The sequence below is a fragment of the Physeter macrocephalus genome, chromosome 20, assembly GCF_002837175.3.
Source record: "Physeter macrocephalus isolate SW-GA chromosome 20, ASM283717v5, whole genome shotgun sequence".
Lineage (NCBI taxonomy): Eukaryota > Metazoa > Chordata > Mammalia > Artiodactyla > Physeteridae > Physeter > Physeter macrocephalus.
In genome coordinates, this window is record NC_041233.1 from 53908142 (window position 1) to 53929722 (window position 21581).

Consider the following 21581-nt stretch of genomic DNA (forward strand, 5'->3'; position numbering starts at 1 on the left):
TCATCAAAAACTCTAGAAACAATAAATGCTGGAGAGGGTGTGGAGAAAAGGGAACACTCTTGCACTGCTGGTGGGAATGTGAATTGGTACAGCCACTATGGAGAACAGTATGGAGGTTCCTTAAAAAACTACAAATAGAACTACCATATGACCCAGTGAGCACACCTTTCACATGCAAACTAACCAGTCCAGAGCCCATACCCCAACCACGTCCTTTAATGGGACTCTCACATTCGGGACCACTATCCACTGCCCTAATCACCCCAGGGCCAGGTGCCAGACAACTGGAGACAGCCCCTTTGCCCCGGAGCCCGCTGAAATTATTCAAACTAGCCAATCCTTAATCTGCCTAGCCTGCCTCACTTGTTCCTTCCTGCAGAACCCAAAATAAAGGCTCTTGCCCATGTTTCTCCCCTCCCTGACATTTCTCCTGCCTAAACCTGGGGCTTTCCTGTGTGCCCTACCCCGGCATAATGTGCCCCCCTCCTCTTGGGATCTAGGAGTAAAACAAACTCCCTATTCAAAGGCAGTTGTCTCCTGATCTGCTGACCTTGCCATACCTAAATAATAATAAAACCTATATTTTAAAACTCCAGTGATTCAAATATGCAGCCAGGCAGGAGACACACTGCAGTGGGGAGATCCCTTGAGAGAGGACTTAAGAATTTCTGAAGTCGGCTTCTCACAACTACTTCCACCTGGGATTGCTAAGTGTGTTGTCCCAACTCCATGTCTGCTTTCCTAGAAGCCTCCCTCCACATTAGTCTAGATGGTTTTTGAACAGTACTAAATGATACTCCAGACAGACCTGGGTGAATGTATTTACAGAGGGTTCAACAACTGCAGATGGTATTTCCACATGTGTGCTGTAAAACCAATATTTAATTCTCTTGGAAGCAAGTCAGTAAGTCAAGAAAGAGAGCTTTGTCAGGTGCTGTAATTGAACTGTGCTACCCTGGAACTGCGTACTTGAGGATTGAATGAATCAATGAGTAAATATTTACTAAATGTCTCTTGAACGCAAGTTTGCGTAGGTCAAGGAAACGACAAAAGAGTTGGGAAAAGACAGGCGTTTCAGGAGCCAGAGAGGGAGGCAGAAGTAGAAAAGAATAACAAAAGACATCCTCAGGAGGTCCTGCAGTGGCACCTGGGAGTAGATGGTTTTGTGTGGTTGTCTCTTTATCCAGAGAAAACAAATGGACAGTCTCCTTCCATCGCCCGACCTGCCCTGGCGAACCATGGGCTTAAAGGAGAAAGCTGAAGGACAGTCAGGTGATACCACTTACCACTTGAGTAAGCTTAGGCTGGCTTCCTTGCTTCCTTCCTTCCTCTCAACAAACATTTATCTACTGTGCATCTACTCCTGGGTGTGGGATATAAGAGCAAGTAAAATGGGCATGGATCTTTCCCTCAAGGTGCTGAGAATATAATGGATGAGACAGACAATAGGGAAAATCAGTACACCGCACTGAATGTTTTTTTGTTTGTTTGTTTGTTTTGCGGTACGCGGGCCTCTCACCGTTGTGGCCTCTCCCGTTGCAGAGCACAGGCTCCGGACGCGCAGGCTCAGCGGCCATGGCTCACGGGCCCAGCCGCTCCGTGGCATGTGGGATCTTCCCGGAGAGGGGCACGAACATTATGCAAATTCAGGTGATTGGACTAGGTTATTGCTAAGGTTCCTTCTAGGGCTAATGTTCTAATATGTGAACTCTATTCTACACCAGGGAAACATGCTCCATGAGTGTGAAGCAGCTTGGGACCGAGGGAGGCTTGTGTAGCAGGTGTGAGTACGTGAATGTTGCTGGGAGCACACGGAAAAGCAGTAATAGCAAGGGGAGAAATGGAAAGATCCTCAGTGCAGGGTCAGCTGCTCTTTCCAGAAAAGCAGAGGAAAAGCCTCCTTGTGGTACTTTCTCAACAAATTTCACTGATGAGGTTCATTTGAGTTACAAGTTTCAAATGGAAAAAAAAAAAAAAAAATCCTAGTTAAAAACTTCATCCTTTTAATCTCCCCCCCCACCCCACCCCCCGCCCCACATTGTATTTCAGACATCAAAGAATTAAACTCCCAAGGCAAGCTTAGGCTTTTATTCCCAAAGGCTCCTTCCTGCCTTGGCAGACAAGCTAGCTTTGACCACCTCTTCTGTGACTCCAGAAGACCTTAAAAAGATTCCTGCCAGAAGCCTGAACACAAACAAAGACATACATCAGAGCCCCATAAGTCAGTCACACTGTTTTGTCTAATGCCCAGCTCCAAATCTCCATAGGCTCATCCTTCTGCATAAAAAACACTCAGACTGTTGTGCTCTTACTAAGGGCCAGAAACACAATCCTTACGACTCTGTGAGCAAGTTCATCATTGACTATCTCCGTTGTTTTTTTGTTTGTTTGTTTTGTTTTTTTTGCCACACCACGCGCAGCATGAGGGATCTTAGTTCCCAGACCAGGGATCAAATCCGAGCCCCCTTCAGTGGAAGCTCAGAGTCTTAACCACTGGACCGCCAGGGAAGTTCCTACTATCTCCATTTTATGGACAAGGAAATTAAGGCACATGACAGTTAAATAATTCATCCAAGTTCACAAGTGGCTGCCGGAGACTTCCCCAGGCAGTGTTTCCCCACCACCACACCTTGCTGCCTCTCACCTTTATTTCCACTCCCAATTCCTTCTTATCTCCTGGTCCCCAAAAGGCACTGTCCCCACTATGCGGCCAAGGGAATTAGTTATTTGGGAGCTGAATTCTAACCAGATAAAAATTATGCAAAACATTGACCTTTACCAATGTATTTCACTGACAGAATATTGCATTTGTTATTTAGAGTATGTGCAACTGAATAAAGCATCCCTTAAGTTAATGAAGAGTCCACATTGAAATGTGTCCAAATTATGCATTTCAGTGAGTCTAGCTCTGCGCTTATTCTTAGGTCATTTTAGATGTCCCCAGATCCTACACTCCCCTGAAACTCAGAGAGTGAGGAAAAAATGTCCCGTCAGCTTCGATGTTACCTCTGTGAGGCGGCTCGGGGCGGCACCCTGGGGGGCCTCTCAAGGGGCACGATGGGTGTGCTGTCCACTGAGGGGGGGGCTGGACTACGGCTTCTGGTAACCTCGGGGGCTTCATTATCCTACAGCAAAAAAGATGAGAAAGAAGGGTGAAAATCACATTAAGCAACAGCATAGTTGGACACTGCCATCCCGCAAGCTCCTCAGTCCTCCCCAGGCTTTGGCTGAAGGTTACTTACTGACTGATAATCAACCCAGCAATACCAGGGCAGTTTTCCACTGACACTGACTCCCAGAGTCACTGAGGAGACCATCAGACCCAAATTATCACTAGCGATTCGAGCTCTTGTTCCTCACTACTCAGTGTGACATGAGTAGTGACATGACATCACCATTGCCTGGGCGCTTGTGAGAACCACAGGGTCTCAGGCTCCTCCTCACACCTGCTCCATCAGAACCCACATTTTCACAAGATCCTAGGTATTTCTTATGCGTGTTAAAGTTTGAGGAGCACTGCTCTATGTAACCAGATAGGGCTGGAGAAATTTTATTTTTAAACAAAAGTCCCTTTTTGGGACAACAGAACGGTGACTGGTCCTCAGTCACAGGGTCATACAAGCTGTGCGCTGGTGGGCGGCCCACCCCTAGGACCCTACCTCAGGGAGTCTCCTGGGTTGGCAGTGACCCATGTGACCTCCCCCGCACATCCCAGCCGCTGGTCACTGGATCAGGATACACACCCTGACCCAAATTGGGCCGCAGCCTAAGGCAGCAACTTACACTCTGCTCAGAGACCTTGTGGCTCTTGGGGGACCGTCTGCCACTATACATGTGGAGAAGCAGAAAAGGCCAGTGCGCAGTGAGAGAAAAAGGAGATACCCACAGGGAAGAGGAGATAAAAGAGCGTGTGGCCTCGGGGAGGTACAGCGAACAGTGGCTCCGGCTGTGGCATGCCCCGCTCCTGACCCAAGCCCCGAAAGGTGACCACTGCCCCTGGAATTCCTGATACTCATCCAGTTCCCTCTCACCCCTTTTGGCTTAACCCTTCTTCCTTCCCTCTCTTCCTTTCTTTCCCCTCTTTTTATTGAGGTGAAATTCACATAACATAAAATGAACCATTTTAAAGTGAATAATCAGTGGCACTTAGTACATTCACAATATTGTGCAACCACCATCTCTATCTAGTCCCCAAACATTTTCATGACCCCCCCAAAGGAAACACTGTACCCCTTAAGCAGTTTACCCACATTTCCCCTACCCCCAGGCCTGGTAACCACCAATCTGCATTCTGTCTCTATGGATCTACGTTTTCTGGACATTTCATATACACGGAATCCTACAATAGGTGACCTTTTGCATTGGGCTTCTTTCACCTGGATTTCCACTTCCTGCAGTGAAGCGGCCCCCCGGGACAAGACATATGGGGGTGCGGGCCCCGCTCTCACCTCGTTGTCCCCCTCCATCCCGCTGCTCACACTGAGGCGGCTCCGGGTGCTGGATCGGTTACTCGCGCTGCCTAAAGGGCGCAAACAAAACCAGCTGGACTGTGGATTCTCTCAAGGTAAGGTAAAGTGCAGAACTCTAGCTCTCACTTACTGATAGAAACAATACACAAGCTGTGCATACGGGATTCTTCAAAATGCTGCCGTCTAATAACATTACCATGTTATTAGAGTTCAGTTTTTCTTTCAGCATAAAATGAAATGGTTCATCTTTGTATGACCACTTTTTGCTTTATAGCTACCATTTACTGAGGGCTTACCCCACGTTATGTGCTTTAAAAGCACAACTGCATTTAATCCCTATGAAAACCCTACCTGATATTAGAGCTCCGACCTGACAGACAAGAAAGCAGAGACGCTCTAGTTCTCACGTGTTCGTTCAGTGGTATTTCTAAAATCTGCAAACAACTTTTGTTGCTAAAGTTTTTTTTACCTATTTAGGAATTACAGCATGTGCGAGTATCACACATGTATACATACCTTCTAAAAAGGGGCCAGTGTGACACAAAACACAAAGCACAGATTCAAAAGTATAATTTACACGCAGGGTAGGAACTGTGACTGTGTGAGTTTAGGTGCTCAAGGATGTAAGTTGGGGACTTATCACCTACCTCATTGAAACAGCATTATCCAATAGAACTTTCTGGAAATGTTCTGTTGTGTGCTATCCAATTTGGTAGCTAGTAAGACACATGGCTAGTGCAACTGAGGAACTAAACTTTATTTAGTTTTAATGAACTTAAATTTAAATAGCCACATTATGGTATCAGACAGCACAGCATTAGAACAAGCTCAAGAACATGATTGGTCTAGCAGTGAAGAAGGAAGAATAACAGTTAATCAACTAAAAACTTTGACTTTAATTTACCAATATTGCCTTTAACAGTATTGCCAGATCTTAGGTCTGCTGAATTTCCACTCAAAATAGCTCCTCATCATATTAGTTTACAGGTAAATTGCCTTAGTTTTGACTTCATTATGGTACCAACTTCGACCTAATTAATTTAGATGTTAGCTTGACGAGAGTAGGTTAAGATTATAACTTTGGATTGTTTCTCGGAGGCAGATTTTTAAATTTAAAATAATGTGTCGAAAATATTTCTAGAAACCAGGGGATTCAGAGTTAGTCTATTAAGGAGCACGTGACCCTGTCTCTTTCTCTCCAGCTACCCACACATAACACTGCTTGCTCAGCCAGAATGTCCTTTTCTCCCTGCTCCCCCCAGCCCACTCCTATCCACAAATCGAAAACCTCCTCAGTCCCCAACGCTCAGGACAAATGCTATCGAAACCTTTCCAGGTTCCCCCAGATGGAAGTAAACCCTCCCATCCACGGGCTCCCACCCCTGTGGAGCCAAGCCTCCCACGTCATTCATCATTGTTCATCCCCTTCCCTTACAACGAACCAGATTCCTTCCAAAGTTTATCCACTAGGAGGGAGCAAAATGCTGTCCAGGCACTGGCTCCAGGATCCTGGAAATTCACACCAGCCAGCTCCCCTTGTCCCTTCCCTTGGTGTTCTTGAATTTTTAACTCCCACCCTTTGGCTTTGAGCCTTCGCTCCTGGTTTATCAGCCCTGGCTGGCCCTCTTCTCTCTCCAAGGCTGATGACCTGCTTGGCCACAACCTGTCTGGACTGCACCACTGGTAGGAGGCTCTGGCCCCAGCCCCCATCATCTTCACTCTTGCTGGGGGAAGGGGGCAGTGCCCACCCCCTTGTCACCAGGAAAGAAGGATCAGACAAGCATCTAACTGGTACTATTTTTATACCTTCTCTCCTCCATTATAAGTCCCCTGAGGACAGACCCTATTTCTTTTTCAGCTTTATGTCTCCAGTATGAAGTCTAGCTCCATATGCACAGATCTGTCCTCCATATTTGGTGGAGGAATGAATGAGAGAAAAAAAATGACCCTATATATATGACCCTTAAGAAACTTGAACCAGACAACTTAGAAGAAGGTCAATGGTCTTTCTGTAATGAAACTTTTGTTCTCTTAAACATAACACTAATATGTTGTGCTTAAAATGTTAGTCACAACCAGATTTAACCTGCAACTGTTTTCCTGTAGTTCCCGAGATGACAGCTGCACCATAATAAAATAGTGCTGTTTTTAGGGTATGACTCTGGGGGTTGAGGGGCAGTTGGTGGATCACAGCTGGGCCATCCTCCCTCTCCCTCCTTGCCCTGGGAACTGTTTCTCTTTGGAAGGCAGTATGTCCCCATGGCTGAGCACATAGAGAGATCTGGATGTGAATCCCAGATGCCCTGCTTAATTTCCAAGTGACCCAGGGTAAGGTGCCTAACCTAAGCCTCTGTCCCCTGGTCTCACAGCACCGCTGTACAGAGTGAGACCGCACGGTAACAGGCTTGGCACAGAGCCTGTAAGAGCAAGCATTTGATTAATTATAGCAGCTATCATCATCATCATCATCACCAGTCTCAAAACGGCAAATTATCCACTAGTGACCCAAGGGCCCTCACCTCCAGGGTCCACACCTTTGTATAGCCTCCTCCTCACCTCCCTCTCGGCTTAGCCATGTGACTTACTCTGGCTGATATGACGTTAGCAAGTGTGATGCAAGCTAAAGCTCGATAAGTACTTGCACACTGGGGCTTGTCCTTCTGGAATGCTCCCTTTATGGATCTTGTTATCATACAAGAAGTTCAGGCTATTGAATTAGAGGCCATATGCAGAGAGTCCCTGAAGAGTGAGAGGCCATCGTGGATGCTCCAGCCCATGCTGAGCTTACAGCTGAATACAGTCACATGAGTGACCCCAACTGACCACAGCGGGTGGAGGTGAACAATTCCCACTTGACTCCTGGCCAAGTTTAGAATCAGACATAAATAAATGATTATGTGGCAAACCACTGCATTTGGGGATAGTTTGTTACATAGCAATAGATAACTGTGCAACAGGGCCTGGACGCAGTCTACAGCCACAGAGTAAAATAAAATCCTCTGGTCTGTCATTTAATAACAGTTTCTACCCCAATAAGATAGCCATCTCTGGGCAGTAAACCACCATACAAGGTAAGAAGCACAGTTTATGCTTTCCAGTCTATTCTCACTCCAAGCTACTTCAAAGTAAAACATACGCATAAAATGGTTTAAATTAATCTGAACCCGAAGTGAGTACTCTGCATTTATCTTGTTAAATTTCCCCTTCCCCCACCCCAGAAAGCCCTGCCCTCACCCCAAGAGTGTCTATACCACTTCTCCTCTCCTCTGTGATACGTCTGAGTCGGCTGCCTGCCTGTCCCTTGCTTCCTCTGCCACCTGTGATCACTCCCATTTCTGAACTTACCAGAATTCTCTAAATTGCCCAAAGCGGGGGCGATACACATTATCACCCCCATAATGTAAGGGGAGGTTTTCTTCTCTGTTAAGTCTAGGCTTCTCATGTGGTTGTATGATACGCTTTGGGTCTGTTTCGACAGGTAACAGTGGCAGAGAGAAGAGCTGGGTTCTACTCTCATTTTGCCATTGACTGGCTGTGGGACCTTGGGCAAAACTCTTTCCCTTTCTGGGTTACAAATACGCTATTAATAAAGTAAGTAGGGGGAATAGTTCAGAGGCTCTTGACCTAAGTCCATGGATGGGCAAAATTGTGTGTGTGTGTGTGTGTGTGTGTGTGTGTGTGTAAACACATGCATGTGCATTTTTATAGGAAGCACATCCAGAGCATATACCAGACTCTCAAAGGGGTATGTGATACAGAAAAGATTAAGAACCCCTGGGTTAGGTGACCTTCCAGTTCCTACATCCATGTGGGGGTCGTCCACCTGACATTTAAGGAGATGCGAGTCCTGAAATTCAGCTTGTCTCTTGCTCTTTCACTTCTCTCCTAGCTGTTTTGATAACACTGAAATGTTTGAAAGCAGGGAAACTCGATCTATTTGGCTTGTGAAGCTGGTGTGTCTGAAGTCAGCTAATACCGCCCTGGATCTGGAAACAAAGCACCAGCTCCTGCCTGCACATCAGCGTGTATTGCCTTGTTGCAATCAGACTCCTATTCAAGCTGTCAAGCCAAAAGGAAAACATTTCCAAATTAGATCCTCAACTTGCCTGTAAAGTTGGAATTCTCAAATCCGAGTTTACTGTTTTCTAATGTTTCTGACTTTGTGCCCTTTCCTTCCCCTTCCCACAGATGAAGCAAAAAGAACAGTAGGCAAGAGTCTTGGCCCTGGATTCAGTCCACCTGAGTTCAAATCCCAGCACTACCACTTGTTAGCTATTTAACCTAGAGGAAGGCACTAAGTTTCTAGTTTCCTCCTCGGTAAACAGAGGTGATAATACCTATCCTGTAGAGTGATTATGAGAATTAAATCAGAGAATCTGTGGAAGAGGCTTAGCATATAGTAAATGCTCAATAAATATTAACACATATTATGATTAGGATTTTTCATTTATAAAAGCAATAGAGTAATAATTATCATGCAATCTGGCTTCACGGGATATTTGTATAAAGGATCTTTGGCGCCCTGAAAAAGGCAAACCTCACAGGCTAAATGTCCCCCATTTCTTACACCTCCCAAGCCCAGATCAGGCTCCAAGTAAGATCTTCTGGGCTCATAACAGAGCACATTTCCAAGGCCCAAAGGCAACTGCGGGCCACTTGCTTACTTGCTGTGCTGGAGGTACTGTCTGTTTTCCAGTCTCCTCGTCTTAGCTCTGTCCTTGGGGGAAAGACGCTTCTCCTGGGGCCACTCTCATAGACTCCAAACTCCACTTTCCCGGGCAGCTGCTGTGAGTGCCGAATTGGGACTGTGATCTCCAAGTCTGGAATTAGAGGGAAAAGGGATTAGCTTTAAGGCACCAGGATGCCATTTACAAAACTGCTGGGCTGCTCTCTCCACCCACCTCCTCCACCTGAATCTGGAGGGTGCCTGGAGGGGAGGGGAGGGGAGGGGGAAGGAGGAGGAGAAAGGGAGGGGGAAGAGGGTGGGGGTCCTGTCCAATTCATCACTGAAACTCCACAGACTACTGTGTGGCAACTGTTGACAGAAAGTTGGGGTGGAGGAATGTTAGAAAGGGCAGAGAAATGCTTTTACATCAGGTAGAAGAAAGAACATGTGATTAGGGAAATATCCGGGGCCCTAGCTCTGCCACTCACCAGCTGTGGAGCTTGAGTCAAGTCAATCGACCCCTCTGAATTACTCCCCTTTCTGAGGAGGGGTTGCGAATGCCATTGACTGGAATAATAGGTTATCCTGTGCATCACACAGAGTTCTAAGAGCTTCCGTATTTTTAGCTCCTTGAATCCTCCCAACACCCATGAAACAACTACTATTGTCAACATTCTCAATAGAAACTAAGGTACAGAAAAGTGAAGTAGCGTGTCCCACGTCCCTGTCACACAGTCGGTAAGGGGGACAGCTGGGATTTGAACCCAGGATCCAAAGTCCAGGCCCTTAATCACCACTCAGACTGCCTCTCAATCCCTTAATAAGTGATGGATGAAGGGTGGGTGGTCCACAATGACAGCAATGATCCAGAGAGTTCACGAGAGGAGGTCCATCAGGCCCATGAAAGATTTTGTGACTTGCAAAGCTCATCAGTGGTTTGAGACCCCACAGATTCAGAAGGATAGATTATCCCTTTGCCCTGCAAAGCGTTAACCTAACCTCTTTACTGACTTAGCCCTGACCAGTGGTTGGCCTTTCTTCCTCCCTAGATTTCCACCCCTGGGTGCTCTGAGCAGGGAACAACTCCAGCTGACAAGTGGAACAAAATATCTGTGCGGGCCCAAACCAGCTTCCTCTCCAGGGAAGTGTGAGAGCCAGGTGATCTCCTGTCACAGGGCTCCCCTTGAGGCCCTGGACCTTCCCAAGCCCTGGGGCGGGGCCTCGCGTGGCGGGGGGCAGGGGGACGACTTTTGGGGACATGTGGTCTCATTCTCAAGAAACCACTTCCTCCTCGCCTCTCCTCTGCTAGGGGATGGGTGTGTCAGGAAGTTCAGGGAGCACAGCAGCAGCAGTGGCTCTGCTTGCCAAAGCCAGAGGTCTGCCAAGAAGGGTAGACGGGTAAACAAGTGCAGGTTGAGGACCGGGTAGACCAAGTGTGCTCAACATTCTGCATGGAGAATATTAAAACAGTGGACTGCTGGTTTGCGTGAGCTCGAGCTCTCCTCATCCTAGAGACTCGGGTTCCATGCGTAGTGTCTGGTCCTAGTCCTAACCCAGCTTTCCAGGTCTCGGTGGAACACAGATCTTTTTCATGCCCTGGTGCTCTCTCGGTTACAACTGAGCAGTGGGAGGCACCCACCCAAGCTTGGAAGCACTTGGGTGGAGACCAGCCAGTGCATCCACCCGTGGGTGTGAGCCCGTGGTGGCTCAGAGCCCAAATAGGTGACACTTCCGCCCACCCCCCACCCCAGCTTTGACCGAGCTGTTTAACAACAGTCTCTTAAAGGGAGGTTCCTGTCTGCTTAATTCACTTCAATGAAGCAATTTTCGACTCTGAACAGTTCGAGGAGGAAGGAAAGTAAAATATACAGGAAAAAAGCTGAGAGTCAACAGTTCAAAAAATCAAGTAGAGCCGGTCTAAAGGTCTACAAAATCCTGATATTCTTTGAATAAAGGGACACTGCCAGGAAAAATAATTATCATCACTATAGTGCGTAGTACTTTTGCCAAAGTGCCTTCACATGTGTTACTATTCCTCCTTTGAACTTTGCTACTCCGTGAAGCAGATAAGCTGGGTGTAACCACAGATGAGGAAACTGAGGCACAGAGTGGTTAAAGGAAAAGGCCTGGAACATGAAGTGATTCAGTGACAAAGCAGGGATCAGAACCCAGGCCTCCTGGGACCCAGCCTGCTCCTCCAGGTCCGGCCGTGCACTGGCCACAGACACGCCCAGAACACTAATATTGATATTCTCCTCCACGGGGCCAGGGCGTTCAGCAAGTCAGGAGTCAGCCAGCCCTCCTCTGATTTCCTACACCATCAGCGCTCTGCACTTTCTCAGCGAGAGGAAAACAACTCCCCAGGGCTGAAGAAAGACTGGCAAGTTATTATGAACAGACTTGTTACTTTTTAATCGCCCTTGGTCCTTTAACCCAAATTAAAGAAGAATCACCATTGTTTTTCTTTTCTAAGGCAAATGAGGTCTCCAAATGAATAGAGTCAGTCCTTGAGTGGAGTGGCCTCCATTCCTGGAAAAGGTCCTTCAAGCAGAAATGCCATTCATCGGCCCTAATTTTCCTATAGGTCAATGTTATCCTGTGTCGATGGTTTTCAAATGTTTTTTTTTGTGAAGCAGGAGTCTTTCCTCTAGTGAAAACAGAAGCTCAGTATAGAAAACAGATTTTTTAAAAAGGAGCTGCAATGGTTGAAGCAGAGTAAGTGGCCCCAAACCCTGTTCCAATCCTAATCTACTCCCCTACCCCATCCCCAACTGCCCCCCAGTTCCTACCTGCTACCCCTACAAGCATGGATGCAGCAGCACTGGAGCACCTGAGTGTGAAAAGCCCCAGAATAGGCAATTTCAAGTTACAATGTACTAAATACACAATCGAGTTTTATGCAGAGATCTAGTATATCATATTTACTCAACAATAAATGATGCCTTCTCTTTGGCAGATGCTCTGATGACCATGGGCCTCACCAGGCAGTACAGGGTCCAACTTCCAACTGCCTGAGCTTTCTCTGGGAGCCAGATTACAAGCGCCCGTCTCCCAGCAGGCCTCACCCAAAGACACGGGAGCTGGTGTCTCAATGTCCCGCGGGAGGGATAACTCTTCCAGAGTGTTCTCCATTGACTCCCAGCGTCTCCAGGGAGATGAAACTGCAGTCTCCATGGTGCTAACTGCACGCTACTGGCTGCCTTTCCTTCCTCTCTCACTTCCCCCCCGCCCCCGGCTCCTGTGTTCTCTAGGATCATCTCCCACATCAGCTCAAATCCTTGTCAGGGAAGAAAAAGTTCTAGAAATGGATAGTGTTCGTGGCTGTACGTTATTTTGAGTGTACTCAATGCCACCAAATTGTATATTTACATGCAAATAGGAAATTTTATCTTATGTACATTTTACCAAAATAAAAAACAAAAATATAGGGACACTCTTGGTGCTGATGGATAGAACATTCTCCCCATGTGGGCTACTTGTGGTCCCCAGCCGTTCTTGCTCAGTGTCTAATTATACATAGTTTAATCTTTTAATAGTTATGACGTTAATTAAAACCCTTGATGTAAAAAGTAAAAATACTTAACCCTTCACCACCACCACCACCCCCAAATCCTGGTCGGGCGTCCGCTTCTTGAAAAGTAGGGTAGCAGGGAAGGTGGGGCATCTAAACCATGTTCCTTTGGAAAAATTTAGACATTGACCATTCTAATCTAGACTAGAGCCACTGGTGGGTATCACTTATTCGGAGCCTGATTAGCCTTGAGTGAACTTTGTAAAATGTGTCAAAAGCCACGATTCCAGGCCTGGCCCCTGGATGGTGAGTCCCAGCTCGGCGCACTCTCCCTGGGAAGCCCTGGCTAAGAGGATGCCAGCTGGTGTGCAGGTGGTTTTTAGAGTGCCTCCATGTGCCGGGCACTGTGCCTGACCCTAGTTATGCCCTAACTCATTGAATCCTCAGAGCGACTCTCCTGGATGGGCGCTTTTATTTGTGCCATTTTGCAGATGAGGACTGAGGCTCAGGCAGGTAAAGTATCTTGCCCATGGCTCCCAGCTAGTTAGGGGTGAACACAGTGTGCAGGAACTTGACCTTAACCCTGCTGGCCCCAGGGCCCCTGCCTGCAACCCTCTACGCCTCAGCGTGCATGTCTGTCTTTTTTTTTTTTTTTTTTTTTTTTTTTTTTGTGGTACGCGGGCCTCTCACTGTTGTGGCCTCTCCCGTTGCGGAGCACAGGCTCCGGACGCACAGGCTCAGCGGCCATGGCTCACGGGCCCAGCCGCTCCGCGGCATGTGGGATCTTCCCGGACCGGGGCACGAACCCGTGTCCCCTGCATTGGCAGGCGGACTCTCAACCACTGCACCACCAGGGAAGCCCTGCATGTCTGTCTACTTCCATCTCTCCAGTGGGCCCAGGTGGAGCCTGGGTGGGTGGTACATGTGTGATGACACCAGTAGCTCGGTTCTGGAGCCCAGGCTGCTGAGCACACATGACTCCAACACTATGACTCACCGGCCTTCAAACACCACATGCCCCACCAAATCGCAATTTTCTTGATACTACCTATATTTAAAAGCTTGAAATGTTTCATTCAATCAAGGCTTCTATTGACCTCTGGGTTCATGTGCTCTAGTTTTGAAAGGCACCTCAGCCCTCTACCACCTAGAACCCTATTGTCTGACCCTAGGATGACTGCAGTTCTTGAAACAGATTTTCTCCCTTCTCTCCTTTTTCCTCCTCTCAAATAGGAGGCAGACAGGTATGAGGGTGGCTAGTGGCAGCATACATTTAAAACTTAGTCACCCAGGCAGGAATCTGACCCCTCTGACCTTCTGCCACGGTTGTATCCTCTTTACCCCTCTTCTTCCAAAAAGTCAAAATCAATAATATTCACTAGGCTGTATTGCTTGCAAAACACTGTGCTAGGCATTGTGGGACAGGCTGTAGCTGGGAAAATCAGACCTACACAAATAAAAGACTAACTCATGAGCTACAAGATGGTGAAGATTGCATCTTCAGGTCTCTGTATTTGGCTGGGTGCCTGGTGCTCAAGAAGTATCTGTGGAATGAATGAATGGTGTCACCAAACGTTTCACTCAAACCAACCATTCCAACAGAGATTTCTTGAGTTCCACCAACGTACTGTGCTACATGTTGGGGATTCAGCAGAGCACAAAACAGACAAGTTCTTGTCCTCACAGAGCTTATGCAGGTGGTGGTGGCAGGGCTGGGGGAGAAGGGGTGTGGAAAATAACCGTGAGAATAGAAACGTAATTCCAGTCTGTGATTTGTGAGAAGAGGGTGAGCAATGGCACAGGATGTGAGTCGTGGAGGGCTACTCTGGAGAGAATGGCAGAGAGAATGGCCTAACTCTGAAGGATGAAAAAGAGCCAGTGGGTAAGGATGTGGGAAAAGAAGAGGAGGGGGGACAGCAAGTGCAAAGGCCCTGGGCAGAATGCCCTTGGCATGACAGAGCAACAAAAAGCAGTCCATTGCAACTGGAACACAGGGTGTGGGGGAAAGTGGAGGATGAGCTCAGGCATCACATCATGCAGGGCCTTGTAGGTCACAATGAAGAGTGTGATTTTACTCTTGGGACAAGAGCCCCCAAGGGTTTTGAGCAAGAGAGTGACATCATCTGATTTTTATTTTTGAAAGGTTGTTGACTACAGTTTGTAGGATTAACTGTAGAGGAATAAGAATGGACACAGGGAGACAATTGAAGAGGCTTCTGCATTAATCCAGGAAGAGATGGATGGTGGCTTGGACGCAACTGTGGCATGGAAGGTCATCAGAAATGATAACGTGTACTTTGGAGGCAGAACTTCTGGGAATTGCTGATGGTTTGAAGGAATGAAGTAATAACAACCAGAGGCAACAGAAAAGAAGTGCCAGGTGGATGGAAGGGATACTAGGTTCTATAGATGCTCAAATGAAGAAGGAGTAAAATGGCCAGGAGTGATCCAGGAAGGCTTCACTGAGAAGGGGCTGTCAGGGCTGGGTCTCTCAGCGCCGGTAGTTTCATACAGGTGAGGAGGGAGAGGCATGAGCAAGGGGCCTGTGGCAGGAAGAGGTCCTGTTTGAAGACCAGGGTATTACCAGACTGACCAGGTTCATGGGAAGTCGGGCCGTTGATGGCAGCTGGAGACAAACTACAGAAGTTATGCACCAGCGTAGTTCTTTAAGCAATGGAGCGCCATTCAAGATCTGAATGCCTCTGGAAGTCTTTTCTTGCCAGCTCTTCTTGGTATAAGGCTGGCCAGTGTAAATAACAGAGACCCACCATGCCAGAGGCTCTCAGCGAGGATACGCAGTGCGGACAAATGCCCACTCCTTGCTCAGGGGTGGTGGTGCCACATGGGTGGCACCTGGGGGAGGGAGGGTCAAGGGGAACAGAGGGGCCTGGTCCTCGGTGAGCACAATTGGAATCCATGGCCCTGCTACTGGGCCCCCACCACACGAGGCAGGAGCCCTGCTGCACCTGAGACCGGGGCTTCCAAAGCAGCATTTGGTGTGGACACGGATGACGCAGTGCCCTGCTTGAATCAGAAACAGACACTATGTGAATGGGATTTTCTCTTTTCTCTGCTCAAAAAAAAGTGTCTTCCTAAATGCCAAGGGGAGAGTCAGGTGCCTGGGGAGAAAGCGTTATCATCCTCTTTCATGGGAGGAGGGACGCAGAGTTCAAGCCTTCCTTTCATTCATTTGCTGACATGCCTTAGGGGCCAGGTACTAGATTTATAGAATAACAAGACAAAGCCGTTGCCCCAAAAGACCTCACAGCCTAGTGGGGGACCCAGATCTATAGACAGCTGACAGGTGCTGGGCAAGCATTCTGCCCACTCAGGCCCCAGCAGAAAGGAGAGTCAAGAACAACAGACCACAGCAAAGTCCCCCAGCATGCAGCACCCCCAGGAAGCCATATACCTGTCTGCTTTCCTGATTTTTGCTTCTCTCTCTGTCTTCGGGTGATGCTATCTCGTAGCCGTTTAAGATTTTCCTGGAAAAAAATTTAGTTTATTTTTAAAATATACACCAGAATTATACCCTCTGGGCATTAGAGTTTCTTTCTGATTTTATGACATTTGCAAGATATATCACACTGCAATAACATTTCCAACGTGCAGATGAGGCTGGAGTGCATTTGCAATCGGCTCCCAGAGAAATCCAAGCCCTCTTAGAAGTTGTGCCTGAGAGAAGACATCTTGTCCACAGCAAAGTATTTCCCCTCCTCTCTGGTTCTCAGCTCCTTCCCAGTCTTATAACCCGCCACCCACTTTGCACGCCCCTTAGAAAAGCCAGTCTCCTACTTGCTTACAAGCTCTCCACCTACATTCCTACCTCTGAGACTGTGTTTTCACACTTTCCCCTGACCCTGAGGGACATGGATTCCATGGCTTTGTTCCAAGCCTGGGTCAAGGCCCACCTTCTAAGCGCCCCCTCCCATATTGCTCCAGTCCTTACCGCTGCCCATGTCATCTGCCACTGGGCTAGACTGCCTTACCCTGTGTGTGTGTGTGTGTGTGTGTGAGTGTGCGTGCGCGTGCGCGCGTGTGGTCTCTTCAGCGGTACTGTGAGCTCTCGAAGGGCAAGACACCAGGTCTTGGACCTTTCTGTAATCCTGAAGTCTGGTCTATCGCAGTCATTCAATAAATGTTGAACAGACATGTGAGGGTCAAGATTTGTTGCTATTTTAGTCAATAAACAACAATCAGCTTGAAGTTAAGTGTCTGAGCATTCTAGGGAAATGCCCCAGGGACCAACATCCAGACCACCTGGTTGGAGGAGAAGGTTCCCGTGAGGAAGCCACGGAGGCAGGACTGAAAGGCTGGTTGGGCTGTGACTGCGGCTGAGAGACTGAGCTTGGTCCAGGAAGCAGCAGGGAAACATGGGAAGTTGTGGGCTGGCCATAGCTTTAAGGTCTGGCAGAGAGGAGAGGCAAGAGGAAGAACGTGACGGAGCAAGACCAAGCGAGACACACAGCTGGCTGGATGTGGGGGAGTGTGGAAGAGGAGCCCAAGAGAGGCTGATGCCTGAACTTCAGCGTCTGGAAGATAACAGTGCAGTGAACAGACACAGGGCGTTGGGAAAGGGCAGCAGCCTCGAGGGACGGTTTGCTGTTGGATGTGCTGCAGGTCTAGGGCGCTTCAGGGGACACGCTCAGCTGGTGGCTGGAAAGGTGTTACCAGAGACACAGACTCAAGAGTCACCTGCACGGAGAAGGAGCTGAAGGGAAGCTGGGCGGTGCCTGCTCGCGGGAGGGGAAGTGCAGGAGACAGAGGGGTGGACAGAGGCGTGGAGGAAAAGCACGGTGGGGCAGCCCCAGGAATAGTCTTCACACCCTCCAGTCCTTGGATGGAGGGTGCTCTGGAAACACCAGGAGGCTGTCAGAGCATGGAGCACTCTCGGCATTTACTATGTGTCAGGCATGCTGAGGGCTTTACAAGGTTTACATCGTCTAGTCCTCTCCCTTCACATTGCAGAGATGGGAGAGTGGAGGTACAGAGAGGCCAAGGTCATCCAGCCCGAAGAGGCAGAATAAGGCTGAACTCAGGCTGCCTGGCTTTGGAGCCCTGGCTTCTCCTAACTACTGTGCCACGCGGCACCAACTTGGCAAGGAGAAAGAAAAGCGGTGTTTGGCCAAGACCAGCCTGTTCCCCGCAGCCCTGCAGCCTCCCTGGGTCTCCTGGGTGATGAGGGCCCTGGGTTCCTGCATCCAGACCCCCAAAGGGAGGGGGCAGGCTGGGAGAGCAGGTGACCCTGTTTAAGGGAATGCTCAGAAGGCAGAAGGTGTAGTGCAGGGAGCACAGGCTCTGGAGTGAGAAAGGGCTCGTCTGAATCCTGACCCTGCCCCCTCACCTCTCTGAGCCTCACTTTCCTGTAAAATGGGAGCAATGACACTTATTTCAACACAGGCTGTGAGGGGTAGAAGAGATTAGGTCCACTCAACGCTTAGCACAGTGCCTCAGATTGTTGTCAGAGATGAACAAATGCAGCTTTAGGACTCACGTCCCCACTTCTCACTGTGTGGAGTTACATATCCTCATGCTAATAGCAAGAGTCTCCTGACAGCCCAGCCCTCCAATCCCAGTATCCTCTTGAGTGGTAGCCATTCGGATGGGTGTGGGCTAGCCGTTCCCAGATTTTTGCCTTTGCATTTGCATACATGCCTACAGTTTGTGTGTGTATGTCTGTGTGTTGGGGGGGGGATGTGTATGCATGTGAATGTGTTTTGTTTTTTTTCTTGCAGTACGCGGGCCTCTCACTGTTGTGGCCCCTCCCATTGCGGAGTACAGGCTCCGGACGCGCAGGCTCAGCGGCCATGGCTCACGAGCCCAGCCGCTCCGCGGCATGTGGGATCCTCCCGGACCGGGGCACGAACCCGTGTCCCCTGCATCGGCAGGCGGACTCTCAACCACGGCGCCACCAGGGAAGCCCTGTGAATGTTTTAACTTGAGTGGTTTTATGTCTGAGACTTGTTTGGTTCACCTAATCATAATTCTTGGGAGCTGTCCAAGGTCCCTGAGTTCTAAAGCATGATCGTTCTGTAGGAGTGTTGGCAGTAGGAGTAGAGAGACGGCCGCTGAGAAAAGGGGTGGAAAGCAAAAGCACAGGGCCGCACACAGGGGAGAGGCAGGCGCAGGACTGGGCGCTGCAGTTGAGTCTTGGTTCCTGATCTCTAGCCTCACGACAACAAGAAAAGCCATCCAGCTCTCAGCCAGGGAGCCATGCGGTTACAGACAAGAGGTGACAAATACACATACGCACTGACTCACCGTGACACCCAAACAAATGTTCTCAGGCACAGTCACAGGTGTGCAGTTACAGCAATACACAGGACAGCCAGGGACCCAGCCCTCCTCCACTGTCTAGCAGAGAAACAGACATAAAACAAAGTCCATCTGGAGCCAGTTACCTGCTGGAAACGAAAGGACTCAGACCGCTTCTTCTGGTTGAGCTGCCACTCTTTGAAGTGGAGCACGGCCTCATCCACGTTGACGATGCCCAGCTTCACCTGCTCCTGGAGGGTAATAAGCTGCCGCTGGCCTGGAGTTTTCATCCCAGCAAATGGGTCATACGTGCTTGACTGAGGCCCGTCCCTCCAGGGTCTGACAGGTGGCTCTGGAAAGGATGGAGAAACTCAGCTTGACAGTGGCGCCGCTGGGGAGAGCTGACCGGATGAGTGGGCTTAATGAGGCTGGTCATGGGCTCAAGAGGATGTGTCTCAAAAGAACAGTTACATGTGGAACCAAGAAAAGGGAGATATGACATGGAATCAGAGAGAGGGAAGCCGCTAATAATTTCAAATCTTGTTACACTAAAGTAGACAAGGCCACACCAGTTTAAGAAGTAAGGCATCCACGGAGTGAGTCAACATGAATTACTGAGAAGCCTTTAGACCAGCATTTCTCAACCTTGGCACTATCGACATTTTAAACTAGATAATTCTCTGTTGGTGTTGTGTAGCTGTCTTGTACACTGTAGGATGTTTAGCCTCATCCCTGGCTTCTGCCCTCTTGATGGCAATAGCATCCCCTTCCTCAGTTGTGACAACAAAAAATGTCCCAGATATTGTCAAATGTCCTCTGGCCGGTTGGGGGGTGGGGAGTGGAGGAGAAATCACCCCCAATTGAGAACCACTGATTTAGACTAAAATGCACTCCAGAAGAGAATATACAGGAAAGTCTAACCAGGCTGCTTCTCCCAGCACCACTTCCAGCCCTCCCCATCCTCCCTGCCTCCAAGCAGCATGGGGCACAGTGATTGTGGACCTACAGGTATGAACTGCCTGAGGAGACTGGAGTGCTAATAGAATCATGACCCAGTCCAATATCACCAGGTAAAAATTAGGTTCTGGGTCCCAGCTGACTCTCCTTGGGTTGTTCGTGGGCCAACCTCTCCTCCGTATTAAAAATTTATAGTTCTCTGCTTTGGATACTCTAGAGAAGTATGAAGCCAACTCCTCTCTCTCCAGGCTCTGTGACTCCACTAAGTTCTGTGGGAAGAAAGAGCTACCTGAAGAGGTGATGGGGCCACTGGAGCATATGAAAATGACTTGACATTTCACTGCTCATTTCCTGTAGGGCTATCTTTGATTCTAAATTTCTCCAGCAGGACCCCATGTGAGCATTGTGATTCAGGGAGACGGTATGAAGGAAAAAGAGAGATGACTTCACCAGGGGGTATTGAAAAAGCTTCAAAGAAGCTAATGTAACATGCTTACCAACCATTTACTCATCTGTCTACACACACTCACATAACTTTCTCCCAGGTTTGCCCTCTTCCAGGCTGTCTTTAATTGTGTTGGGAGATGGAGTGTGGGGACAAAAAAAAAATGCAAAAGCCAATCAGCTCCAACCTCCTACCACCAAAGCCCTTAGGGAAGCTTTCAAACGTTTAGATGGTGTCATAGTTCCTTTTCAGAAGAATCATCAATGGGATAATACTGAATGCCTCTGTTTAGCACAAGGAAATTCATCAAGAACAAAAGAATACTTATCTCCTCAAGCTTCCTTAAAAGGTCTTTGGAAAAAAAAGAAAAATGTCACCCAGTGGCAAGCAAAATGCCTCAAATAAAAGTTGAATTAAAGTATAGTTTAGCTAATACAGATAGGGTAGGTAAATAGCACGGTAGGGCTGCATCACCAGGTAAAGATTGGGTGCTGGGCTGCCCACTTTCATCCTGTTGGTATCAGTCTCAATGTTTAAATTGTACTTTAGTGTGCTGTTACAGACACTTTCTAGGGTATTAGTGTCATTGGTATGATCAATTTGTACAGTGTTCTAAGGCACCCCAATCTCTTCTCCTCTCCCTTTACCATCAGTACAGCTCCACTTCAGGTATCTCTTGGACCTCTCCGTTTTTCAAGGATAAGGAGCTGTTACACCGGGAAATCACTGAAACATGAACACTTCCACCACCCAGAAGTTCAGGTCATACAAAAGGAAGCTTGAGGACATCTGCTTACCTTTCCTGATGCTCTCTGAGGCAACGTAGAAATTCTCAGGCCGCTCTTGACTTTTTTCTGCAAAAACTATGAGATAAAGAGTATTCTAAGTAAAGCCAAATAAGATCTCTTTCTAAAAGGCTTTATAATATTTTATATATTTACCAAAAAAAATTACCAAAATCTTGCACAAAAAAATAATAATAATGGATCACAACTTGGACCACTGTATGCAGTTCTATAAACCAAAACTTTAGGAGGCAACCAATGAGCAGAAGCTATAGGGATTATGAAATGAAGACAGACCAAACCAACAAGGTCTCAAACCAGAAAGACAGAGCCAGTCAGAGGACATGATCAGCATTTACGAGATCATTAAAGAAAAGGGTAAGGTGAACAAGATTACCCTTTTTCGGATCCTTGAATACTGAAGCGAGCCGTGGAACACCTTGAAGTTTGAGAATAAAAGCAAGTGCCACTTCACATGTCAACAAGTTTCATA

At 48.1% G+C, this 21581-nt stretch overlaps 1 protein-coding gene across 1 annotated transcript in view; it reads right to left on the reverse strand.

The window, feature by feature from the left end:
• The window catches only part of PIK3AP1 (phosphoinositide-3-kinase adaptor protein 1), a 111230-nt gene that overhangs the window by 3642 nt on the left and 86007 nt on the right, over window positions 1–21581 (reverse strand). The window contains exons 11-16 of the mRNA XM_007119499.2: window positions 21101–21166; window positions 19048–19253; window positions 16059–16131; window positions 9134–9289; window positions 4449–4519; window positions 3007–3125 (exon numbers count right to left, since the gene is read on the reverse strand). Of these exons, the coding sequence (XP_007119561.2) occupies window positions 3007–3125; window positions 4449–4519; window positions 9134–9289; window positions 16059–16131; window positions 19048–19253; window positions 21101–21166 (691 nt within the window). The remainder of the gene's footprint in view (window positions 1–3006; window positions 3126–4448; window positions 4520–9133; window positions 9290–16058; window positions 16132–19047; window positions 19254–21100; window positions 21167–21581) is intronic.